General features: G+C 47.9%; 1 protein-coding gene across 2 annotated transcripts; it reads right to left on the bottom strand.

Moving 5' to 3' along the window:
• Positions 1-3,780: 3,780 nt before the first annotated feature.
• Positions 3,781-27,093, bottom strand: Mkrn1 (makorin ring finger protein 1). Of its 2 annotated transcripts, none has more exons than XM_013504989.1 (8): positions 26,750-27,093; positions 16,021-16,149; positions 11,396-11,625; positions 10,726-10,952; positions 7,265-7,479; positions 6,424-6,534; positions 5,732-5,870; positions 3,781-5,384 (listed from the first exon to the last, which is right to left on the bottom strand). In XM_013504989.1, exons 2-8 carry the CDS (start codon positions 16,140-16,142, stop codon positions 5,172-5,174), a joined length of 1,257 nt encoding a protein of 418 aa, XP_013360443.1. In that variant the 5' UTR covers positions 16,143-16,149; positions 26,750-27,093; the 3' UTR covers positions 3,781-5,171. The 2 variants fall into 2 exon arrangements, with proteins under 2 accessions (XP_013360443.1, XP_013360444.1); XM_013504990.1 differs by having other exon boundaries at positions 26,835-27,063.

Genomic DNA, 27,093 nt, shown 5'->3' with positions numbered 1-27,093 from the left:
AAGTCTGTTGGTAAAAATACTGTGATAGTGAGCATTTATCCAGCATGCACAGGGCCCAGCACTAGAGAAATGAGTAAATGGACAGATACTGATGCGAGGTAGAGAGATTGATTTCATCAGTTCCATTAAGTAGCAGAGCCAGGATTCAAACCCAAGCAATCTGGTTCCAGAACCAAGTCCTTTCCATTGTTGTACTCGAGACTGAACTCCAGTGCGTTACAGCTGAGCGATGTTCCCAGCTCTTTTTGAGTCCTGGACTGCGCCGGCTGGAAACCTACTCTATCAGCAAGTGTGCTGACTCCTTGGGTCCTGGCTCGCAGCAGGCTCGGCTGCCCCGCCATATTAACCGTGGTCTTCACCTGTGTACACACACGCAGCCAAGATACGCTCACACAACTCAACACCTCTGAAGCCACACTGCAAGGCTGCCTCAGAAAGGTGCTTCAGGGAGGAAACAGCAGCTGAGAAGGGTAAAACCATCTAACTAACTGCAGGGGTTTATGGGAAGCTGGACCTGGATGTGCCAGAGTCACCTCCAGTTTTACAATTTTTTTTTAGTGCTGTATCTCCCTAAATCGCTAAGTTGCCCAGGCTGGGCTTGAATTTGAGATCCTCCTGCTTCAGCCTCTTGCACAGGCCTGGCACCGACGCTGCGGCCCACTCCCAGGAAGAGGCCAGGGCGGGCTGGAGAATCAGCTGTGCACTCCTCACCCACTGCAGACCCCCGCAGTCCCAGGGCGAGGGCCGAGCTGAGGGCGGGAGGAGGGCGGCGAGGCCAGCGCACAGCGGTGCTTCCCGAGGGAGACCTGTAAACCTCTGCGGGAGCAAGAAAAGCCCGGGGGTTTTGTCATCACCGGCACTGACACTGCCTGCCTGCATCTCTCTTTCAAAAACATCAAGAGGAGCTCTGCTGGGCAGCAGTGGGCGTCTCCCAGCCCTCGGAGGCTCCGTGAGGTCACTGTCAGGAGTCTGACCCATTTCTTCTGTTTATTCTTCACACTTCATTCAACTTACACTCAAAAATAACTGCCGGAGCTGGGGATTTAGCTCAGCGGCAAAGCGCCTGCCTGGCAAGCACAAGGTTGTGAGTTCGGTTCCCGGTACCGGAGGAAAAAAAAAAAACAAAAAAAAACCTGCCAGCTGGGCGGGCAGCCACATACCTGTGCCCAACACAAAAATGGTAGGTACTACCTACAGTCCTCACGCTGTACCTTACATTTCTAGATCATAAGTTATCAGAGTTCAATTCCCTGATATACTGTGGTTACACAGAAATGTCTGCCCTGACGAATTTAGCAGTAAACGGTCACATCCACAACTATTCTCAAATGGGCAGGCAAAGACAAAACGTTATCTAATGGTGACCAGGTAGGTTTGCAATACACTATCCTTGCACCTTCCCGTAAGCTGCAGTCTGAAAAAAAGAGGAAAAAGCTGTGTGTGTGTACACACAGATACTAGGCTGAGGTCTATGACACTCATATTTAAAGTTGTTCTGGAGACAGGATCTACATAGTCCCTTGAATTTTGGACCCTCCTGCCTTAGTCTTCTTCCAAGTAGTAGCTTCTATTATGAGTATTCACCACCAGACCTTGCACACTGTTTTTTTGGGATGAGGTCTCATTGGGTAGCCCAGCCTGTCCTCCTGCCTCAGCCTCCCATATGCTACGATTACATGCAGCTTCATATTAAACATTTTCATCTACAAAAACAGTAGCATATGGGACAATCGCAGGTCTCTAAAACCCAACTTACTCCCCAGCACGCACTGTAACAATGTTTCCCAACAGTTACTAGCTTACATATTAGGACAGCAACTATTAATATCTCAAAACCCGTAGACCAAGGACTGGGCCTTTCAAGTTTGTTTGCCCGTTATTAGACACTAGCAGGTCAAAAGGGCACTGGTATCTTTGGTACAGCGCTTCATTTCATAGCTGTACTTGAGGAAGTTCATTTTTGGTTAAAATTATTTCAACAGTTAAAAATTAGGGTATTTTTTGTTTTTTTAAGAAGGGAACTTACGGTGGGTGTGGTGGGACAAACCTATAATCCTGGCTACTTAGGAAACTAAGGCACATGGTCCACAAGTTTGAGTCCAGCCTGGGCGATTCAGCAAGACTCCGGACCAAAGGAAGGGGCTGGGGAGGATGCGGCTCAGGGGAAGGGCACAAGCGAGGCCCAGGATTCCGTGTCCAACACCAGAAAGAAAAACGATGTCCAAAAGCTTCCAACCCACCAAACAGACGGGGACTACGTAAAGTGAGCTCGGCGGATATTTTCCGCGTTCTTGACTTGGCGTCCAATGCATTTAACAAACCTTTGGCACTTGCACTTCGCCTCTTCCCTGAATTCAAGTTTTGTTTCTGTTTTTCAGTGCTGGCGACCCCAGGGCCTCGAGCACACTGGACAAAGAATCCACCACACCACAGACAAGAATCAGAATGTGAGCCACCCCATGGAACCTAACGCTGCTTACTGAGTACAGTGGCAGAAAAGGGCTCTAATTGTAGTTTTGTGCAACAATTATGCAACAGGCACACACACTTGGGGAAGGGGAACTCGTTCTCAGTGCACACCCTGGCCCGGCAGCAAGGTGTATTGTGGGTTCCTGGGACCAACGAATAACGCACTAGCGCTGCCTTTCTCACAGCGGAAAGAGCTGCCCCAGCCTGAGCCTCCCTCCAGGCTGGTATTACCCGACATCGCTACCATTCCGCCCAGACTCAGGCCCCCGGGAGACGGGGTGCTGCTCTCCGACCTCCTCTGTGGGGCCTCAGCCCAACTTGACTGGTGCCTGGCCTTCGACTCAGCAGCCTGTCAGCCTACAGCTGTCAGCTTGGCTGCAATGAGCACACTCCTAACCTGACTCCTAGAACACAGAGGCAGGGGGCTGGGGATTTAGCTCAGCGGCAAAGCGCCTGTCTGGCAAGCACAAGGTTGTGAGTTCGATTCCCGGTACCGGAGAAAAACCAAAAAATAAATAAATAAAAACACAGGGGCAGTCCCAATAGTACAAGTCCTTGCACTAGAGCAGTATTTTTGTAAGTGTTCTAAAAATCACCTGGAAGTCTTACATCTATGCGAGTGGCAAAAGGGTCCTTATTTCTTATTTTTATTGAGACAGGGTCTTACTGTGTGTAGTGCAGGCTGGCCTCGAACTCAGAGCAAGCCTTCTGTTTCAGCCTTCCAAGTGCTGGGATTGCAGGTGTGCACCACCACACCCAGCTTTATTTTATAAGTTAAAAATTTAGTTATCAAAAAAAAAAAAAAAAAATTCAGTTACTGAGGCCAGGCATAGTGGTGCATGCCTATAATAATCCCAACACTCTGGAGGCTGAGGCAGGAGGATCGATGCGAGTATGAGGCAGTCTGGCCTACATAGTGAGTTCAAACTGAGTCTGAACAATAAGCAAGACCTGTCTCAAAAAAGCAGTTCAGTTACTAAGAAAAATACTCTTTCAAAATGTTTTAACCTACACCTGACCAATTTAGGAGCACATGGTACCAGAAAGCTGGTAGTGCCTTCTGCCCAGGAAGGCGGCCTGGAGTTGGTCTTGCAGATTCTGAAACAACAGCTGGGAACAGAGAACAGGGTAAGGTTCCCCCCAAGTCTCTTGGACATTTCTCAGCAGGTAGCAAGCCTTGCAAAAGACGTCATTTTTCTCAACAACTGGAAACCAGAGAAATGCCAACCAAGGAACGACTGAAGAGTTCATGAGAAAAACATTACTCTTCTTTGACATGTGCATGCTTCAGCTTATGCAAAACAGACAGACAAGTTTTTAAAATTGTTTATTTGGGAAAAGTGCTTCTTACAAAAGGGCAGCTGTAAAATACAGAGACCTCTGCCAACAATTAACTTGTTTTTTCTTAAAGTGAAAGAATGGGTGGGGTCCGAGGAATCAGAGCAGTAGATGGACCAATCAGGAACATTTCCCAAGTTATTTTCAGGAAACTGATGAACTTGCCAGGGAGGAACTCTAACAAGTGGGTAGCTTAGCTTGTCTCGAGAATCCCCTTCCCTCCCCCGCAGAGGAAGTGTGACTTATTGCTGCCAACCAGTTACAACACTATGGCACACCCTGTCGGGGGAGTATGGCCGTCCATCCGCCTGCCCACCTGCACAGCGCTGGGGTGGACCGGGGCAACACCCACCAAAACAACTCCTGCAGCAGAAGCCCTCGACCAGGACAAAGCTTGTTCCAAAAGTGCCTGGACCAGAAAGGCGAGACCATGAAACACGAAACCCAACACCACAGCCAAGCGCCAGTGGGTACTGGTGGATGGGATAACTGGGTCACTAACCTCCCTGGCTAACCGACCGCTAACTAGACAGCTAGCCTGGTTACATTAACTACCATTCGCGGCTTTGTCTTTTCAGATCTATGGGCAACAAGGGGCTGACACCACGAAACCAAGTCTGTCCACTAACCCTAAGAATACTGCATCTGTGCAGGGGCGGAAGCTCCCTGCACGCCTGCTCATGCTCACACACCTTTTCTCCGGACCGTGGGTGTCCACTGCCAACCCTGCACTGATGGATGCCACCGATGCCACGCGCCTGTCCAAGGTGCTCCTATCACGCTAAGCTCACACTAACACCTGGTTCTAGCTGCCCGGTAGTATCCGTGTGTGCAACGAAACAAGAGGCCAAAAACCACAGGACAACCTCACGGGGCGGGGGTCACAAGGGAGGAACAGACACAAACACAGACGTGCGGGTCTCCCCGCAGCAGAGGACCCACTGCTACATCCAGAACAGAAGGCTACTTACTCGCCAGCTCAGGCCCCTTCACCCGTCACCCTACTCTTGGACCACCAAGCACGGCCGGTGCTTTTCCATTTGAACCTGGGAGCCTTGACATGAGTGTGGAAAGTCCATAAACACAACCAGGCCAAAAACAGGTGACGCAACAAACCTACGCTAACTGTCTGACAGTTAAATAGATGTTACAAAAAAAACTAACTTGAAGATTTATTTTTGTAACTTTTTGAAACAGAGAAAACGACACACTCTTGGGGAAGTGGGGTGGAAAGCAGGCCCTGGTAAGTGGTCACGACAGCACCCGGAGTAAGGCCTGCCTAGGAGAGCCGCACACCGCCACACGGCACAGGGGACAGCTACTGTCTGAGGCTCGGCAGGCCGTTCCCTCGCCATGCAAAGCCGCTATAGGTCCAAGTCATAAAAGTCTTCCAGCTCATCGTGATACAAGTCCCACTCGTCCTCAGAGTCAGTCAGCTCGTCGTCCCCACCTGCAGCCAAAAGCATAAGCAACATCTCGCCCAGCTCAAAGGTGACAACCTCCTCTTCGTCGTTGTCAAAGGGACTGCTGTTCTCTCTTTCCTCAATGAGCTCCCAGAAGTGGTTCCTCCGTTGGGCCTGTAAGAAACAAGGCCGTGATAGGGGTAGCACTGCCGGGTAGAGTCTTCTATTCTGGCACTTACAAGGCAAAGCGTCCAGACTTCAGGTTTCTGGCTCCACCCGACCAATGCCTCCCCTGGGTGGCTCGCTGCGGGCTGGCGAGGCTGGGGCTTTGTGCTCGCGATTCCTCCTGTCCTGCTATCTGCTACCCCTCCCGGGTGCCGAGCTCTTTCCTCCTTGGGGCCTCTCTAGCCTCGCTCGCTCCCAGACCTGAGTGCTAACCGTCACGTGCCGCTCCCGCAACATGTGTATGACTCATCTGACAGCGTGGCAGTCCCCTCCTTTAAGAAAACAGTGAGAGTTACCCGGTATCTGCTTGATGTTCCCACTTTCTGTCTCTGTGGCTCCTCTCTACGGCCATCAGGGTACGCATGCTTGTAAAAACAGTTCCCTCCAAATGGGCAGCTCCCACGGCCTTCATCAAAATACCTGCATGCCTTGTTGCTGGAAAGGAAAATATCGCAGCCCTTATTCACAGTGGACTTCAGGTCTGTCGGGGACTATCACCCGGGGTGTGTTACATGGCAGGGGACAGAGGCAGGTGCCTGCACACAGCCCTCCCAAGGTATGTGCTCGTCAAGGGATGCGCTAACACACGAGACGCTAGAAACCAACTTGGTTCAAGTCTATGCTGTTTACCAGCTCTAGCACCGCAGATCCAGCAGAGCGCAACCCTTCTAGAAAGCCAACACACAAGAATTAACAAAGGACAACTACGACATGGACTCAGACTCGGGTGAGGCAGAGCCCATGAGCAGGCTTTGACGACCGCCATACAGGTGTGATTGTAACGCAGTCCCTTGGCATGCACCCCAAGGACTGTGTTACAGCAAGCTGTAAATCGGGCAGGCAAGTGGTATCGGGGTGACAAGAGACCGCACTGGGGAGTTAAAGAAAGGGTAGGAAGGAGGTAGGAGTGTGTAATGCAGCACTGTTCTTTCCAAAGTGAACCCAGGCTGCTGGGCTCTCGGCTTGAGAAAGGCTGCAGTGCTCATACCTCATTGCCTCCTTGTATTTCTGAATGAGTTTCTGCTTCTCTTCTTTCTCCTCCACCCAGTACTCACTTGGAATGACAAAGTTAGATGTGATCCGGCATTCGGGGCAGGACCTGGGAAACAATGAACAGGCTGCAGTGCTCACCCCTGCCAGGGGACAAGGACACACCCCGGTGTGCTCCCTGGCTTAGCACCTGGGCCGAGGCCGTGGGCACTGCCTGATGGGGTCACCCTGTCCCGCACCGGCCCGTGAGGCAGGACAAATGCCTTCACAGGTTCAGCTCAGTAGCTAGCCAGTTCATTTTTAAAAAAATAGTAACTTTAAAAAAGTTCATTTTTTAAAAAATAGTAACTTAAAAACAACAAAAGAAGACATTTCACACAGACTCCTTTTTCTTTCGTTGAAATAAATTTATTTCTTGTAACTTTGCTCTGTTTAGGTTACGTAGCTTTTGTTCAGTTATGAGAACAATCTTTAAGGATGGTGGATTATTGGCTAGCTTAATGAATGAAATACGAAAGTGATGTCAAATGTCAGGAAACACACATTCAGAGCTAGTTTCTCCATGGAGCCTAAACTGGCTAATCCATTAAACACATCTCCTCAGAAAAAGCACAAAAACCTACTAACTGATACACAGGGCTTTCTCGTTCAAATTAAGTAGAGACCGACTACCTTACCAGCTAGCAAGATACACAGAAGGAATCCCAATTAGAAGAATACCCAGTGTCAACATAAAATGCATGCATTTAAATGCGGTCCATCTGGTTGAAAGTTGGCACGAGATACTACATTCTTCCCCAAAATAGAAAGCACAAATGGAGATTGGGGAGGAGTCTCACTTTATGATCTTGCTCTCAAATTGCTTAGCACTCCTCCACTTGCGAATACACTTGAGACAGTAGGTGTGGCTGCAGTTGGACAGGATTCCGAAGCGGCGCTCGCTGGGGTTGGCTTTCTCATACACCACCTCCATGCAGATGCCACACACCATGTCCTTGCTGCGCTGCACGGCAAAGGACAGCTCCATGTCCTTCTCGTGGGCCTCGATGCAAGACTGCAAGAGGGGAGAGCACAAGGAGGTCAGGCACTGGACCCTTGGAGATGCCAACTCCACGGTTCATGGCTCAACTACAAAGACCCTGTTCTCAGTCTGACTTGGAAAGGGAACACAGGCCCAAAGGCACTATGGGACTTTACAATAATGTAACATCAAGAGAGTAAAGATGTAAATTCACCGATTAAAAACTCACCCACTTTATTTATTTTTTAGTGCAGGCTGGCCTCAAACTCATGGCAATCCTCCTATCTCAGCTTCCTGAATGCTGGAAAAACTTACCCACTTTAAGCTTGCACACTAAAGACAGTGTTCCACGCTAAGTATGTCAAATTTCTGTTTTTCAGATGGAGAATATAATTAGAATTAAGGGGGCTAGGGATATATCTCAGCGGCCTAAGCGCTTGCCTGGCAAGCGCAAGGTCGTGAGTTCAATTCCCGGTACGGCAAAAAAAAAAAAAAAAGAAATAGAATTAAGGATGTAATTTAAAATCTGTGAGAAGACAGGGTAAAGGAACCCAGCATTTTGGCACATGCCTATAACCCCAGCACATGGTCCAGCCTGAACTATGTATGAGACACTATATCAAAAAACCAAAACAAAAACTAAAAAAAGTAAAAGAAACTAACATTTATTAGCTGACAATTATGGGCTAGGCACACCATTTTCACGGGCCTTTTTTGTTTTTTCATTTATATATTTGTTTACAGTCCTGGGAATGAAGGCCAGAGCCGCCTCATGCTTGCTAGGCAAGAGCCACCACCACTCAGATGCCTTTAACACAACTTACAGCCTGACTGTGGTAACTCTCTCTCTCGCGTGTGTGCGCACACACAGCCCACTGGAGTATGCAATTAAATAATTTTAGTATATTAAAAACTGTGCAAGGCACAGTTTTATTTATTTTTTGCTGGGATTATACGAGTGCATGGTGGCGCATGCCTGTAATCCCAGCACTTGGGAGGCAGAGGTAGGAGGATCACTGCAAGTTCGAAGTCAGCCTGGACTGCATAGTGAGTTTAAAACCAGCTTGAACTGTACAGTGAGACCCTATCTCAAAAAGACATAAACAAACAGAAACTGTGCAACCATTACGATAGTTAACATTAGAATGTTTTCATCACCCCTACACTCCGAAGAAACTGCATACCCACTAGCAATTACACCTGCCACAAAATTCCCAGACCTGGGAAACCACGAATGTGAGGACTTGCCAGCCCTACGGCTGCTGTAACCCACTTTGTTCACACAGCAAGTTTTTAAGGTTACTGTGGGTGTAGCAGACAGCTGTCTCCTTTCTATCCACTGCATGGGTACACACCTGCTGTCCATTCACTGTATGACATATACTTAGGGTGTGGGCGAGCGGGGTGAAACACCCTGCTATGACATTCCGTTCAAGTGTCTGTGTAGGCACCACACACTTTAATCTGTACTAAGTATGCTTACAGGAAATAGAAAACGCAAAAAAGCAATAGAAAAGCCACCTATAAAGTTGGATGCAATGGTGTAAGTCTGTACTTTCAGCACTCAGAAGGCTGAAGCAGGAGAAATGAGCTCAAGACCACCCTAGGCTACATATGGAGATCTTGTCTCAAAAAAGGAAATAAAGCAAATTACATGGCTTTGCATGCCTGTAATTCCAGCCATCTATCTGGGAGGCTGAGGCAGTAGGATCCCAAGTTGAAGCCCAGCCTGGGCAGTTTACCAACTTAGCAGCAAGACCTCATCTTAAAATAAATGTAAAAAGGGAGTAGGGCTGTACCTTAGTGTAAAACATAAACAAACAAACAAATAAATAAATGGGGCTGGAGGTGTACCTCAGTACAAAGGCTAGGGTTCAATTCCTCGTACCACAAAAATTAAGCAGAGCTCCATTTAACACAGCAATTCCACTGGACATGGTGGCGCACGCCTGTAATCCCAGCACTTGGGAGGCTGAGGCAGGAGGATCATTGAGGGTTCAAGACCAGTTTGGGCTACAAAGTGAGCTTAAGGTCAGCCTGAACTGCACAGTGAGACCCTGTCTCAAAAAGATAAAAACAAAACAAAACAAAAAATCCAAAACACACCCCACAAAAAAACACAGCAATTCCATTCCTAAGGATTTGTCTGAGATAAAGACATGTCCAAACACTTTTACACAAATGTTCATAGTATCACTGTTCATAATAGCCCAAAGGTAAAACACTCCAAATGTCCATGAACTAACAGAGAAAACATATGCCACAGCCTGGATGTGGCGGTACACACCCACGACCCCAGATGCCAGGGCAAAATTCCTTGTTTTAGGCAACCTAGACAACTAACTCAGCAAAACCCTCTCTCAAAATAAAATATACAAGATGGGTGTGGTGGTGCATGCCTATAAGCCCAGCACTGGGAAGGTTGAGGCAAGAGGATTGTTGTGAGTCTGAGGCTAGCCTGGAATTCAAAGTGAGCAAGACCAGCCTGAACTGCACAGTGAGACCCAGTCTCTCAAAAAAAAAAAAAACAAAACACACACACACACACACACACACACACACACACTCACTCTACATACACAGGAAGGATCAGGGATGTAGCTCAGTGGTACAGCACCCCTGGGTTCCATCTCACTGAAATGCGTAACATGCAGAACCTTAGAAACATCAGGCCTATGCTAGGCGCCTGTCCCCAAAGCCTACACACTGTGACACTCCCAACAGGAAACCCCCACCCCTGGCAGCAGGACAAAGTGGAACCCTTGCACCAGAAGGTTAAGACTGGACTAGACTGCTAGTGAGTATGGGGTTTCTTTTTCGAGATTGTGAAAGTAGGCTGGGGATTTAATCCACAGTACCACAAAATGATAATAGCAAAAAAGAAAAATTTATTTATTTTATTTAGTGGCACTTAGAACTCAATCTAGGGACTCTGTGCTGAGCTATATCCCTGGCACTTTTTTTTTTTTTTTTTTTTTTTAAACTAACTCACTAAATTGCCTGGGCTGGGCCAGGGGTATAGCTCCATGGCAGAGTGCCTGCCTAGTAAGAGCAAGATCCTGAGTTCAAGTCCCAGTACCCAAAAAAAAAAAAAAAAGAAAGAAAGAAAGAAGAAAAAGAAAAAGAAAAAAATAAATAGCCTGGGCTGGCCTCAAGCTTTCGATTTCTCTTGCCTTGGCTTCTAAGAATGCTAGCATTCACGTGTTTGTCTGAAGTGCAGCAGCACTGAGAAAGGACAAAGCCCACTCCCCACAGTACACTCTGCTGCCCGAGACTTACTTTTATGTGCTGGGACCTCTGGGCTGTGTCCACCGGGTGCAGGACCTGCAGCCCGCACATGTCGCAGACGTCACCGTGCAGGTACACGCAGTTCTCCCCGTAGCGGCACTCCCCCACGGCAGCGTAAGGGCAGAGCTGCTTTTTGGCATCCACCGAAGCTGTCTCCTTCTCAGACTCCGCCTTGGGCACCGGGCCCTGCACGGGGGTCTCGGAGCAGGCAGGGGCGGCTGCAAATGTGTGAGAGGGGTGAGGGCCAAGAGGTGAGGAGATACACAAACTCTAAGGGACTGAGAGCTTAACTGAGCAAGACCAAGGGAGAACTGCGATCGAACTTCCAAGTCCACTGAACTACTCTCTTGGAAGACATGACTTTTCTCTAAGGCTGACATTTCCAAGACTGGGTTTGAAAAAAAAGAACGTTTCTGTAATTCTTGAGGAACTGAACTTTAATCTTAGAAGTACTAGTTACAGAGAGGCTTCAGTTTTAAAAACATCCTGAATTCGTGGCTACCAGGGTTCACATAGCTGCTCTGCCTCCATCTCAGGTGAGCCAACTTCAAGCGCTAGGAGCAGGCTGCGTCTGGGGGCCGGGAAGGACGCCGCGGTGCTCAGCTCCTCGGGCCGCTGCCCGGCCCCGGCGTTGCCTTTGGCGCACTCTGTAGATACTCACCGCGGCCGCAGTAGGGCTGCCCGGGCACAAACTCAATGGCGTTCACCCAATCCTCGGACCCGGCACCCACGGCGGGCAAACTCGCGTTTCTCGACTCAGCCTCTCCCGCATTCATCTCCACAAGGGGCCCGGCGACGGAGGAGAGACTTGAGGCAGCGGCAAGGGATGGTTTTGCGGTTAGATCTGTAGCAGCTGCTTCTTCCTGTTTCAATGGCTTGCTGTGCTCATATCTGCAAAAATGGAACCGCGGTTACTGTCCATCACACACGCTCACCGACACTCCTTGGACTTCTCGGCTTCCAGGTGGCCATGAGCTATGTGGGAAACTGTGAAAGGGCTGCAGATGGAGCGCAGCGCGCCCTGGGTTCAGTCCCAGTATCGCCACACCCCCAAAAATAAGGACAAAAAGAAACAAGTGCACATTTTAGGCTTTGTAGCTCAGAGTCAGTGTCACAACCACCGAACTCTGCCAGCATCTGCAGTACCAAAGACATAGGCACTTACACAAGCACCTCTGACGGCGTGTGGTCTGCAGGCTGCAGACCACTGTAACGCTTCAGTCACTCGCTGACTGATCAGAGCAAGGTAAGGAGCGCCGTAGCAAACACATCCCACACTGCCGATGGTGAAAGGCAGACTGGATTTACAAAATATGCCATCTGCGTTTTCCTTCCCAGAGCCACTCCCTGAGTCCCTGCTTCACTCTCTCCACTCTCTCCTCCCTTCTGCATCAGTACACCATTAATCCTCCGCTGAAGACGGCATGGAAAACTACTTCCCTCGAGGAGCAACTTGCGGACTCAGGAAACGCTCAGCTTTTCAGCCTTTTACAGAGCGGCATTCAGACACAGAAACTATTACGTGTGGAATAAGTGTAAACCGTGCTTTAGCCACGGGGTGTATGTATCCAGCAATCACACAGTAAAGCAGTACTAAGCATGGTCAGCTGTGTTATATGCATCTCGTTTATAACCAACCCCCACCCAAAAACACACATAAAACACCTACAACACCAAAGATTGTCCGTTGGGGTGGGCATAGCTCAAGGTAGAGTGTTTGCTTAGCATGAATGAGGCCTTAGGTTCTATCTCTAGCACTGTCCTCACCCAAGTCTTAGGAAAAGTTTTAAAAAGAACTCAGGGGGGCTGGGATTTAGCTCAGTGGCAGTGCCTACCTAGAAAGTGCAAGGTCCTAAGTTCAATTCTTGGTGCCCCCCCGCAAAAAGAACTAAAAGGCAGTATTAATGGTAAATGCCTATAATCCCAGCACTCAAGAGGCTGAGGCAGGAGGATGTTCCAAGTCAGCCTGGGCCACAAAGTGAGTTGAAGGACAGCCTGAACAACATACCAAGATCTTGTGTCTCCTCTCTCAATCAACCAACCAACCAAAAAAGACAGGCTTCCACACTCAGTGACTAGGAGAAAATGGTGTCACAGGGCACCTGCAAAACTACCCGAAAAACCAGCTGGTAGAGCACTGATCTTTACTCCCACAGACTTTCCGCAGTAGTGACTCCAGTTTCTCATTCACTCTGCCTATCCAGACCAGATGGGCCCTCAGGACTATCTGTAGCTCCAGCTGTCTCACAGCAGTCCACCCTCTACAACTGTCTGCAGAGGACTGGGCTTGTCGCTCACCAGTTCACTTCCTTTCCTAGTCATCGTTGGCAGTAACAGCCCCAGGAACCCAGCTTCCCACAATCAGCCCAGCCTGCAAACCCTGCACAAATTTCCCACAACAAAGACCTGCTTATTTGGCATGGGATGGGGCACTGCCACCCGCCCCTGCCCTTTGCAGAACGAGCACTGAACCTAGGGCCTTCACACTGTACTGCACCTCCAGCCTTTTTTTAAATTTTGAGACAGGATCTTTCCAAGCGGCCAAAATTACCCAGGCTGGGCTTGAACTTGTGATCCTCCCACCTCAGCCTCCCTGATTGCTGGATTATAGGTGTGCACCACTACACCCACGTTTCTCCTGTAATACTAACTGCAAAGTAATCTCTATGCTTAGAAATCCAGGGATCCATTTCTGAGCTTCCAGTGAGCCAAAAAGACCTTCTGCCCCACCCAATGGATGACTTAACCTCACCATCTCATCCATCAACAATTCATACCTTTCACTAAGTATTTGACCCCAACAGCTTCCAAGTTTTTCTAACATGACACTAACACTGGTTATGACACTGCCAGAGGCTTACCTAGGTAGTGGTTTAAAGTACATCCCAAACTCGGCACATGCCTCTCTTCCGAAGGCGGAACCAACTCCTGTCCCCTGGATGTGGGCTGGACAGCACATGACTGTGAGCTTAGGTCCGTCCCCTCTTAAGCTGCTGGCTCCAGGGAAGGCTGGCGCCAAGCTAGCTGGACCCCACAGTGGCCTGTGGAGAGGCTTTCTGTGGAGGACCTGGGGTCTCCTGCTACCAGCCATAGCACGAGCCACAGGGCCCAGCCCCATCAAACTCTCTTGGCTGCCGCCCTGGCCACAAACGCCGATGGCCACCCTCTGAGTCTGAGATAGGGCCACTCAGCTAAGCCACTCCTGGGTTCCAGACCCCCAGAACCTGTGAGACCAGAAGTACTTGCTGGGTTTGTTTCTGTTGTTTGAGACGGGGTCTCACTATGTAGTCCAGGCTAGCCCCAAAGCCATGGCGGCTCCCTCCGCCTCAGGCTGCTTACAGGCGTGCGCCACCATACCCCACTAATGCTTGCTGCTCTCACCTGCTGCACTCTGGGGCAGTTAAACACCAACAGGTTACTAACACCCCTAGACACACACGTACCTTCTACACTGGAAAGGTAAGCAAGCAAACCCGTGCCACAACTTCTAAACAGAAACCGTAACTGACAAATTGGGCCTTAACAGGACTGTGGCACAATTCAAATGGTGGGGAGACACTCCTCTTACTTCCCTAACACCCTGTGACAGGCACCAAAAGCATCTTCCCTAAGGTGGCAACTGCTCCTCAACTTTTGTTTTGTTTCCCAATGTGGATGAATCAACCAAACCTACAACTAACTAGTAACTTTGTAATTGGGGGTTCAGCTCAGCAGAAGAGGCTATCAAGCATGAAGTTACCGGTTTATAATCAACAGCACAGAAAAAAAAAAGTAACCTAACTCACTGCAAATTCCTGGGACTCTATTCTATCCCCCTAGCTCACTGAAACCAGTCCAGTTTACTCAAATACACAGGTCAGACCTTTGAAAAGGATACCTTCACTACAGTCCATCCCGAAAGTGTGCAAAAGAAACCACTCCTCAGGCACTAACGCAGGGCTGGTAGTGACAGAGTTAAGACAGGGTCTTATGGCTGGGCGTGGTGGTGCACTCCTGTAATCCCAGCACTTGGGAGGCTGAGGCAGGAGGATCGTTGTGAGTTTGGGACAAGCCTGGGTTACAAAGTGAGCTCAAGGCTAGTCTGAACTGCATATCGAGACCCTGTCTCAAAAAGAAACAAAACAAAACAAAACATAGTCTTTATTATATAGTCTTTCAAGCTGTAATCCTCAGTAATCCAAGATGTGGGCCTCAGCCTCCATAAATGTGGGGGTCAGACCACCATAGCCAGGTAATTTAGAACTAGATTTTTTGTTGTTTCTTCTTTGAGGTAGGATCGTGCTATGTAATTCAGGTTGGTCTCCAAGTTCCTGCAACCCTGCCTCACCTCCCCAGTGCTGGGATTACAGAATCCACCACCACGCCAGGCCCAGATTTAGGACCGTTTTGACCTTTGCAAATGGAAAGGGGATGACGAGTTGGAGGGAGCAGGAAGGGACAGGAGGTGAAGAGGACAAAAAGTACTAAGACGTGTTGTGTACATGTACAAACTCCCCACAATAAATGTCATCACAGTATGTACTGCAAACCTGTACTAACAAAAATACATAATTAATTCAAAACACGGAATACTTTCTCTGCAGGATACAGTGCTGTCCGTGTACTGCCACTCCTAAGGAGCACTTCTCAAAGCATTAACTTTTTTTTTTCTTTTTTACTTTTTTGAGACAGGGTCTTGCTATGCAGTTCAGGCTGGCCTTGAGCGCACTTTGTAGCCCAGGCTCATCTCGAACTCGCAACGATCCTCCTGCCTCAGCTTCCCAAGTGCTGGGAGTACAGGTGTGCGCCACCACGCCTGGTGCTAACTCTTCTTTTTAAGACAGGGTCTCACCATGCAGTTCGAACTCCCAATGATCTTCCTGCCTCAGCCTTCAGAGTGCTGGGAGTACAGGCATGCGCTACCATACCCAGGTAAGTAATTATTTTTACACTGCTGTGGATAAAGCTAGGGGCCCAGAGTATGCCAGGCAAGTGTCCTACCACACAGCTACACTTTCAGCCCAAAAGTGTTAAATGTCTTTAACCTATCATGTATAAACCTATTAACATTACGTATTTTACTGTTTCTCTCACCACCCTCACCAGAAATGGTTTTTGTTTATTTGTTTGTTTGCTTTTTGAGACAAGGTCTTGCCATGCAGTTCAGGCTGGCCTTGAACTCCTTATGAAGCCCAGGCGGACCTCAAACTCACAAAGATCCTCCTGCCTCAGCCTCCTGACTGATGAGATTACAGGCTTGCATCACCCCGCCCAGTGTCCGAAACGAATTTATAAATTGATTCTTACCTGCAGCGGTCTCCATACACACAGTAACCTCGCTGGAAATACTTGCACACTACACCATAGGGACTGTCGGAGAGGTCATGTGAGTAGCGACAGTTATCTCCTTCCTTACAAACCCCATGCATGAAATACCTGCGAGACAGAGGACCATAAAGCTACATTAGAAAGCCGGTCGTCAAAGTATAAGACTAACACATTTTTGTAGTAAATGAACAGAGAGTATAGCCCTAGATCACAGTCCGAAAGACCCGTGTGGGCAGTGCAGCACTCTGCCCAGGGCACAGGCACCAACTTAGGTCTCAGGCATGCACCTATCACTGCAGGTCAACACTGACCACTGTCCTTGTCTTACAGATCTAAGGAGTAGCTTCTTATTTTCCATTAACTTTAGCCACACTGGCAGCTCTATCTGTAGAACAATCAAAGATAAAGAAGCAAGAAACCAAAGAGAAGGGTCATACTACTGTTCAGTTTCACTTCTTGGAGGAAGCATGCTGTAAGGAATGAGAGATGCAGCTCAGTGGCAAAGCCTTTGCCTAGCATCCCAGAGAGCGAGCGGGAGGGAGACGGGAGGCAAGGAGGAGGAAATACAGGAAAGGAGAAAGGGAGGGAGGGTCCGTTACGGGTTCCCCAGACCAATGATGGTGAACCTTTTAGAGACCGTGCACAACCTGCCACCCCAAACCCACTCATTCATCGCAAAGTGCCAACACTGCAATCACCCCTGAGCACGCGATGCTCGGCTGCTGGGGCAAGCTGGCTGGCGCGCCTAACCGAGGGCCCTGTGTGCCTGCTGCAGCACGCATGCTATATGTCCACCACCACTGCCCTAGACCATTTCAATGCTTTAAAAGCAGCACATGAAGACCAAAGTAAAACCATCTGCAAAAGTAGAGGCAAAAGGAAATGACCCAGCCAGTTGCCTTAAGGATTACAGGAAGTGGCTAGCGGTTTCCAAACCCTGGTGTGGGACACACGCAGAAGCCTCCAGGTGGACTCAGACCTCTGTCCACAGCAGCAGCAGCACCTGGCACTCTGTTAGAGATCCGCATTTTGAGATCACACCAGGGACTTAGGTCAGGACTCACACTAGGTCAGAAAGGAGGTGTGGGGCCCAGCAACCTGTGCGGGTTAGGGAAATGGAGGACTCAATGTGGGCAATCTCGATCTGGTAAAGTGCATGAACCCCTTCCCCGTTTTCCCATCACTGACTCGAGCAGGGTTGTTCTGTAGATCTTTCTCCTGAGCGGTTTATGGAGATTCAGTTTGGCAAACCCCCGTGACACACATCTCCACAGTTAGTACAGAGCAGGAAACTAACCGCTTGCTGGCTATGACCGTGCCTGGCCCCATGGAAGGCGCTCTGGGCCCAAGACCTCGCACAGCTACCCTGAGACAGGAGGCAGGCAAGGATAAGCACAAAGCACCTGCCCACTGAACTGAATGACACAGAAACACACTCACTTGTAGCTACGGTACTCAAACAGACAAAAACCAGAGACAATGGTACACACCCTTAACGCCAGACAGGGTCAAGAGGCCAGCCTAGGACACTCAGCAAGACCCTGACCAAAACAAAATCTCAAAGGCTCGGTAGCAGAGCACTTCCTAGTGTGCCCAAGGCCCAGGTTCAATGCCCAGGACCAAAAAAAGAGGGGGAGACACCCCAAACGACAATGTAAAAGGTTCTACTGGGGGATCATCTGCATGTGAACCTTCTAAGTAACAGTACTGAAAAACATGACAAAAACAGAACACTGAAACATTGCAGTAGGAAGCTGAACTGCAGACTTAAGCAGAGGACATGTCTGTAACCTCAGCACTAGCAGGCTGAAGCAGGAGGATCAGGAGGTCAAAGGCAGCTTGGAAATCAGAAAGAGCTGGTGTCATGGCACACAGCTGAAACCCGTACTCTGAGGCTGAGCCAAGAGGATGGAAAGTCTGAGCCCAGCCTGAGCAACTTAGCAAGACCCTGTCTCAAAGTTTAGTATTTTAAAAGGGCTATGGAGAGCTGGATGCGGTACCACACACCTGTAATCCCAACACTCCGGGAGGCTGAAGCAGCAGGACAAGTTCAGCGTCCCTAGCAATTTAGCAAACAAAAGGGCCAGGGCCCTGGGTTCAATCTCCAGTACCGCCATAAATAAGTAAAATTATGCCTAATTTCAGCTGCTGTTAGTTTATTATAACACAGGTTTGAACTTTAGCTCAAGTGCTCAATTACTTGCTGGAAGCTTTGCAGGTGGATGAGTTCCCTATGACCCAATTCTGAATTTGTCTATGAAAAGTATCTTTAATAAAGCTAGGCAGGCTTGGGGAACAAGTGCTACTAAATTTGTACCAACAGATCATTTTTGATTGCACAAATGGACAAAGACTCCAAAAGTATCTAACAAAGTATTTGGTTTTAACATTAAGCTATTGAATGTACCTTACTGGAAATTATTTTCAACATTTTCCATGAAAAAAAAAAAAGACAGCCATAGTTGATAACGGGTCATTTTTTCACTGCAGTATTAGGGACTAAACCTAGGGCCTTTGCATTGAGCTACTCCTCCAATCCTTTAAATTTGAGATGAGGTTGGGCTCACTAAAATGCTCAGGCTGGGTGAGAGCTGCATTCTCCTGCCTCAGCCTCCTAGCGTGCCTGGATGCCAGGCATGTGAACCTGGGCAAGTTATTTATTCATCTGAAGCAGTGTCAGCTCTACACAGCAGACAAAGGCGCAGTCTTTCCTTGCTTCTTTGAGGGTAGTCTACAATCAAAGACAAATGACCTGTTATTAACTGTGGACGTGTCTATTCTTAAATTCTATTCTCTTTCCCATGCTCTCATGCGTTTGCGGGGAGGGGAGGGGAGGCTCTCACTATGTAGCCCAGGCTGGCCCCAAACTCATAGTGACCCTCCTGCCTCAGCTTCCAGAGGGCTGGGATTACAGGTGCACAGCTCGTCAGAATTTAAATCGCTGCACCTGGGTTTAAGTCCTCCCCTAACTTGTTTCCTTAACCCCAAAATTCAAGGGGATTCATCCTACACCACCCATTAGCAACATCTACATCACTACCACTTTCTGATGAATCATGGGTGGGAAGCGTCCTCTAGGACCAGCTAGCTGGCCCACAATATGCAGCAGGGCCTCACAGCACCTTAGCCAAGAGCACAGTATCATGCACGTGATCAAGGCAGTGTCATGTCTGGGACCTGAGACCACAGGACAGTGTTCTGCCTTTGCTTATGTATTTTTATATAAAAACACTTGTGGACGGGGCCGGGGATATAGCTCAGTGGCACAAGTGCCTGCCTGGCCAGTACAAGGTCCTGAGTTCAATTCCCAGTACCAAAAAAAAAAAAAAAAAATAGAATAAAAACACTTGTGGAGAAAGAAATGGTATTATAAAGCATCCACACCGCACTATGACTGTACCTTCATCTTTCTTTTCTAAATTTCTTTTTTTGTGTGTGCGTGTTTTTGAGACAGGGTCTCGCTATGCAGTTCAGGCTGGCCTTGAGCTCACTCTGTAGCCCAGGCTGGTCTCGAACTCGCAATGATCCTCCTGCCTCAGCCTCCCAAGTGCTAGGATTACAGGCATGCACCACCACGCCTGGCTATTCATCTTTGAATAAAGAAATAGACACTAAACTTCTCAGAGTGAGTCAAACTCTGAAAGACAGAAAGAGAGAAGAGAGGGGCTGGGGACTTAGCTCAGCGGCAAAAGCACCTGCCTGGCAAGTGCAAGGCCGTGAGTTCGGTTCCCGGTACCGGAGAAAAACCCAAAAAAACAACAACAAAAAAAAAAAAAAACAAAAGAAAGAGAGAAGAGAAAAGAAAAGAAAAAGAAGGGGAAAGAAAGGGCAAGGAACAAAACAAAAAACAATGCTGAGATTCCATCTCACTCCAGAAAGAATGGTTGTTATCAAAAAATCAACCAGTAACAAAAGATGGGGAGGCTGTGGGGGAAAAGGAACCTTTCTCCACTGTTGGTGGGAGTGCAGACTGCTGCAACCACCGTGGAGATTCTTAAATTTAAAAAAAAAAAACAACACTAAAACTCGCCAGGTGTGGTAGTGCATGCTTGTAATCCCTGTGCTCCAGAAGCCGGATCACTGAGTTTGAGGCAAGCCTAGGCTACACAGTGAGACCTTGTCTCAAGGAGAAAAAAAAAAAGAGAAAGAAAAAGCAGGGGAGCAGGGATACAGCTAAGTGCAAGGAGGTCCTCAGTTCTATTCCCAGTACCCCCCTACAAAAACTAAAAAGAATCAAGGTATATCATGTACAGGCATAAATTCCCTACAACAAACGTGATCATTATGTGCACTTACAATGTACCAATAAACATTTTTTTAAAAAGAGGAAAAGAAGCTAGGAGACGGGCTGGGGATATAGCTTAGTGGTACAAGTGCCTGCCCGGCAAGCGCAAGGTCCTGAGTTTGATCCCCAGTACCGCAAAAAAAAAAAAAAAAAGAAAGCTAGGAGACTAGGAACAGAACAGATCTGTCAGGGCCTTCTAAGCCCATGAGTTACCTTAAAGCAGCAAGGATACACTGATCACAAGTATCACAATCAGATTGAACTATTAAAATACTGAACTGGGTTCCAGAAGCTAGGGGGTAGAGCTCAACAGCAGACTGCTTGCCCAGCATGTGCACGGGCCTGTTCAATTCCCAGCACCACAGTGAACAAACAAACAGGCTTCTACTACATGACCTGCGTTGGCCAGTGCACTACATCAAAGTAGTCACAAGTTTCTAGAGCCACAGTAACTGTAGCTACCGCAACAGTAAGTTGCAGATCTAAGTAGTAATAAAAAGCACAAAGGTTCAGAACTAGAGGACTCTGAAATCCCAGCTCTGTCTCTTCCTAGTTCTGATTCGTCAACTCATCTGCTTGAGGTGCCTAGAGGAGTAAAGCACCCTTCTGGGAGTGCGTGGGCAGGTCACAAGGGTGTGCCTTGGGGACTGGATCTGTGCCCTCCTCTCTGTGGCTCTAACCCTGCTCTGCTTCCCAGATGCCAGCGAGAGCAGCTTCTCTCTCACACACGGTTCCCCGCCCTGTGCCTGCCTAGACCCACACCCTCTCCTCCTCTCAGCTACAGGCGGCAGCTGTTTTGTCTGCGACCTGCTCCCTCCGGGCCTTCCCGGTCACAATGTCCAACCCCTGGTTTCTGATTTCCACTCAGTGGGAAAGAGGAAGGTGGTCCAGAGGGGAGGAAGTGGGCAGAGGATTTGCAGCACTTTGTGACAAAAGAATACATACACTATGTGCAAGAAGCTACAGGCTGCATCCGCCGCAACACAGGTCTGAGAAACAAGCTGCCCCTTCCCCAGGACTCCAGCAGCCGCCCCATCACCTGACACCACAGGACCCAAGAAACACTAGAGCAGAGGCCATGAGTGCCACCGCCAAGCAGCCAGGCATTACTTACACAGGGCGGTGGTGCGGTCAGGTTTTGGTTTGTTTCACCTGCTTTTGTCTCTCAGCGATACTGTCACTATACTCAGAACCATGAAGTCTCTGGGGAGAAGCCCCTTCTGGCCAACATGTATGGTTAAACCTAAGACTTGTAATGCAGTAGTGTAACAAGTAACACACAAGAAGCAGAAGAAACAAGGAAACCCACTTTCAAGATCTCTCCCAAAAGAAACCATAAAAATAAGTACTTCCAGTTGTAATGTCTCAACAACCAAATCACCAAGAACCACAAACCTAAAACAAAACTACAATCCAAATTCACCTTGTAGCCAGGTGTGGTGGCACACACCTGTAATCCCAGCACTCGGAAGGCTGAGGCAGGAAGATTGTTGCCAGTTCGAGACTAGCCTGGGCTACAAAGTGAGCTCAAGGCCAGCCTGAACTGCATAGTGAGATCTTGTCTCAAAGAAAAAACAACAAAAAAAAAACAAATTCACCTTGATGTCGCTGCCCATGTGAGCTCCCCTCCTGTGAATTCTAAAGTCCCTTCCGTAGAGAGGACTCTGACCCCGAACACTAATAACAAAGGCAATTTATTAGAATCCTCCTAGGTCTGTACCTCTTGGAAGCCCAGCAGCAAGCCGCAATAAGCAGCCATCTATAAGGATCAAAGAGAATTTGCAGCCAGCCTACCATCCTCACTGGGGATTTCCAGATTAGAAATCTCAGCCGGGCGTGGTGGCACACACCTGTAAATTTAGCACTCAGGAGGCTGAGGCAGGAGGATCATTGAGATAAAGGGCAGCCTGGGCTATAAAGTGAGCTCAAGGCCGGCCTAAACTGCATAGTGAGACCCTGTCTCAAAAAGACCAAAACAAAACAAAAAACCAAGAAATGTAACCAATGTGGTACTGAACCTTTTCACCTACTATGACAGCTCCTTTTTTTGAGACAAGGTCCACTTTGTAGTGCAGGTTGGACTTGAACTCCCTATATAGCCCATGCTGGCCTTGAACTTGCAGAGAACTTCCTGCTTCAGCCTCCGAGTGCTACGATTACAAGTGTGCACACCCAGGCCTGGCAACTGTGATAGTTCTTATTTGACATTAATTAATTATGGCAAGTGTAGGTACCCTATTTCTCAAACTGCACTGGAAATCCCTCATGGGGAATTCCTCATACTTTTTTCTACTCTATTTCCCACAGTTCTAGACACTTAATACATAATGCAGAAGTCACTTAGGTGTCATGAACATAGCCATTTTTCAGGGCAGGTAACTTTTTCAACGTGATCTCAGTATATTTTGCCTCCGTAACACATCAAAAACATACCAGGCATGGTGACACACCCATAACCCCAGCACTTGAGAGGCTAAAGCAGGAACATCCTGACTTCAAGGCCCTCCTGGGCTACAAAGGAAGCTCCAGACCAGCTTGGACTATACTGTAAGGCTGTGTGTGTCCCCACAAAATAAAACAAAGGCCAAACATGCAGAATGTGGCTCTAATTCCAGCTACTCAGGAAGCTGAGGCAGAATGTGGAGCCCAGAAGTTCAAAGCCAGCCTAGATAACATGGCAAGACCAACCTAAAAAACAAAACAAAAACCAAAGCAGAGATGGTGGGCATGGGAGGCTGAGGCAAAGGATCCCACATTTGAGTCCAGCCCGATCTGAGCGCAAAACCCTGTTTCAAAATATAAAAAGCTGGAGATACAGCTCAGTTCAAAAGCAGAAAAAAAAGCAGGGGGGGTGGTTTCCCTGAAAAGACAAACGGCTGGGCTTGGTGGCTTTATCTGAAATTCTAACACTCAGGAGGCTGAGGCAGAAGAACTCCAAGTTAGAAGCCACCCTGGGACACATAGTAAGTTCAAGGCTAAGCTCAACTACATAGTAAGATGCCATCTCAAAATAATAACAATAATAATAGTGAGGCTAAGACAGGAGGATCACTGCAAGTCTGAGGCCAGCCTGGGCTACAAAGTGAATTCCAGAACAGAATGAATTGCATAGCAAGACCCTGTCTCAAAAAGATCCCCCCCAAAATGATGATGATACCTGTAGACGTAGCTCAGTACTGCCTGAGTTCAACTCCCAGTACCACAAAAATTAAAATTTTAAAAATTTAAAAAGAAATGAAGCCAGGTGTGGTGGCGCACACCTGTAATCCCAGCACTCGGGAGGCTGAGGCAGGAGGATCGTTGTGAGTTCGAGGCCAGTCTCGGCTACAAGGTGAGCTCAAGGCCAGCCTGAACTGCATAGCGAGACTCTGTCTCAAAAAGACAAAAAAAAAAAAAAAAAGAAAGAAAGAAAAGAAAAGAAATAAAAACGCTTATTATTGTGTATTTTCAAGCTACAAAATGAGTGCAGGGCCAGTCTGAGTTGCAATATCGAGACCCTGTCTCAAAAACACAAACACACACACACACACACACACACACAGAACTGTGTATTATTTCAAAGCCTAAACACTCATCTACCACTGTAAAAGCACTCTTAATAAACCAGTTTAAATCAAAATATCAGCCCAGCATGGTGGCACACATCTGCAATCCCAGCACTTAAGAGGCTGTGGCAGAAAGACTGCTCAGAGTTCAAGCCAAGCCTGAACGATCACTGAGACCCTGTCTCAAAAAGACAATAGAGCCCTCCCCAAAATAATGATAAATTCACAACTTGTTTGCCAATTATGAAGTTAACTGACTAGAAAGTCTATTTCACAGCATTTCTCTAATAAAAGATATAAAAAACTGCCTGGTGGTGGCAGCACAATACAATTTCTCAGCAAAGGTATTCTTACACTGCAGAAGTAAAACACAATGAGAATTTTGAGGGGCACTGTGACAGGAGTAACAAGAATATGCACATTATTTCTAGCAAATCAAAAATAAAGACCCCCTCTAATTGAGTGTGGAGGCACACACGCTCAGAAAAGCTGGAGGCAACTTAGGATAGACCTTGTCTCAAGAATTAAAATATATAAATAAAAGGGCTAGGGGTGTAGCTCAGTGCTGACGGCCTGGTTCAATCCCCAGTAGGGGTTGGGGATAACAGACCCTTATCCAAGGAGACTTATACCCTAAGTGTAGAAAACAGCCTCACCCAAACTCCTAGATACAGGAGTGACCTGTTACAGGGAGAAACAAACTCACTAGAACACATTACTACATTAAATTTTCTTCCAGCTGGGTATGGTGGGGCACGCTTGTAATCCCAGCACTCAGGAGGCTGAGGCAGGAGGGTCGTTGAGTTCAAGACCAGCCTGGGCTACAAAGTGAGCTCAAGGTCAGCCTGAACTGCATAGCGAGACCCTGTCTCAAAAAGACAAAAATAAATAAATAAATAAATGTTCTTCCAGCAGGTTTAGCAGCCTGGCAAGGTAGCCTAAACATGCTATCCCACCACTTGGGTAAACTGAGGCAGGAGGACCCAAGTTTGACTCCAGCTTGGGCAATTTAGGGAGACCTTGTCTCAAGATAAAAAAAAAAAAAGTAGGCTAGGAATGTAGCTCAGCAGGAAGGCCCTGGGTGAGTACAGCTCTTCTCTCAAGAGAGCTCAAAGTCTAGAATAAAGACTTCACAGACAGCCAGTGGGGATGACACATGCCTACAATCCCAGCACACGACAGTCCTGAGGCAGGAGGACTGCTGTGAGGCCAGCCTGAACTGCACAGTGAAACCCTGTCTCAAAATGACCCCTCCAAAAAAAATTCACTGAAAATCTCTTTTTAAGTAAAGAGAGCATACCAGTACCTACAACAGAAAAAACAATGTCAAATATTAAGATCTACAGATTAACCTGTAGGTTTTTACCTTGTTGCTATTTCTTTGTTTTCAGAAGCCTACCCATGTCCATGTCCGCCCCAAGAGTGGCCCAAGACTCCTAGACTCGTGATCTCCCTGCCTCTGCCTCCCACCTCCTAAGCCTCTAGGGCCACAGTGGTGGTTCACTGTTACCACCAGGCTGCACAGTTACTCTTTCTCGTTACTGTTCCAAGTGAAAGCTACACACAAGAAGCCATAAAACTTGTCAATCAAAGCCTGTATCCTTTACATGTTTTCTCAAACTAAGTTTACTCAGCTACATAAATTTCTGAAATACATAAATCTAGGGTTTGCGGACAGTTAATTCCCAGGTGTCCAAGAAGCACTTAGGACGCCTGTAATCCCAACACTAGGGAGGCTGAGCCAGGAAGACTGCTGAGCAGGAGGCCAGCCTGAGCTATACAGTGAGATCCTGTTTCAAAAAAAAAAAAAAACTAAGAAATTTCATTAACTCGAAAATCAAGACAAAAAAAAAAAGAAAAAAAAAATCAAGACAAAGAACTTTTAAGTCTCGCAAATGTAAAGGCAGGGTTAGATTGGTGGCCAGGAACAGAAAAATTACATTTGTTTTTATTTATTTAAAAAGCCACTAGCCAGAGGCTGGGTGTGGTGCTTCATGCCTGTAATCCCAGCACTCGGGAGGCTGAGGCAGGAGGACTGTGAGTTGGAGACCAGCCTGGGCTACAAAGTGAGCTCAAGGCCAGCCCGAAGTGTATAGTGAGACCCTGTCTCAAAAAGACCAAATAAATAAATAAATAAATAAAAAGCCACTAGCTATGGCGTGGTGGTGTCCACCTGTAACCCCAGTACTCAGGAGGATCGCCGAGTTCAAGGGTGCAACTACACAGACCCTGTCTCAAAAAAAAAAAAGAAAGAAAAAAAATCACCAGCCCATACAAAACAGCTCCATTGTGAAGAGAGATTCAAATAACTGGTTCTAAGAACAGGAGTAAAAACAAATTCTCGCCTGTTATTATTCCACTCACAGTAGGGAGAAGGCTGAGGCAGGAGGAATTGCTGCAAGCTTGAGGCCAACCCGGGCTACATGGTGAGGTCAAGACCAGCCCAAACGATAGGGCGAGACCCTGTCTCAACCCACCGTCCCCGGCCTCCCGCGTCAAATCCTCATTCCTTGGGATACTGCACTCGATTCCTTTTTTTAGGAATTACCTGGAATTGCTTCTATTCTTTCAGCATCCCGTTATTGAAAATAATCACCATTCCCCCCTTAAATGGACCTAGAAACCTTCAGCCCGGTCGTTAATAAATGTGTCACTGGAAAAGACTGCGTAAATCTCACCGTTAATACTACAACAATGAGTTCTGTATTAGCACGAATGTTTCTACGTATTTACACACAAACTGTCAGCCACATAAAGACTGGCCTTTAACTTGGGTTTTTCCAACATACAAAACACGAAAGGTCAGTTACTACTAATCTCTGCTTACTACATCTATCTCACAATTAACCTAGGACGTGCAGCTCGGCAATTCTCTTACACGCGTGGTCTGTGTGCACCTGCCAAGCCCGCTCCACTTAACAGTGTCTTTCTAACGTTCTCCTCTCGCTGATCCAAAACCAAACCTCTTTCCTCAGGGTCCCCGGTTAAGAAGGTGCGTGAATTTCAAAAGGCACGCGGCGCCAGGGAGGAGAGCGGGATTATGCAGCTCGTAAAAATCAAGGGCCAGAGAGAGGTCCCCGGCCCCGCATCGCTGGGATCCGAGACAAAGCTCGGAGCCGCCGCTCGCCGCCAACGGTACAAAGCGCTGCGGCGCGGGGCGGAGGGCGTTAGGGGCGGCCGGCCGGCGGGAGAGGCCGTTAACGCCGCCACGGCTCGCGCCCG

This window comes from Chinchilla lanigera, unplaced genomic scaffold (assembly GCF_000276665.1).
Source record: "Chinchilla lanigera isolate Chin_1 unplaced genomic scaffold, ChiLan1.0 scaffold00093, whole genome shotgun sequence".
NCBI lineage: Eukaryota > Metazoa > Chordata > Mammalia > Rodentia > Chinchillidae > Chinchilla > Chinchilla lanigera.
This window is presented reverse-complemented; position numbering and strand designations above follow the sequence as displayed.

What these genes read in the sequence shown, in the direction of transcription:
- Mkrn1 (XM_013504989.1), bottom strand. Translation starts at nt 16,142, where the DNA reads ATGCATGGGGTTTGTAAGGAAGGAGATAACTGTCGCTACTCACATGAC. An exon ending in AAATACAAGGAGGCAATGAG is followed by an intron (nt 5,871 to 6,423) that starts GTATGAGCACTG and finishes TTTCCTTTCCAG; the next exon opens with CAACAAGGCATGCAGGTATT. An exon ending in GAACATCAAGCAGATACCGG is followed by an intron (nt 5,385 to 5,731) that starts GTAACTCTCACT and finishes TGTTTCTTACAG; the next exon opens with GCCCAACGGAGGAACCACTT.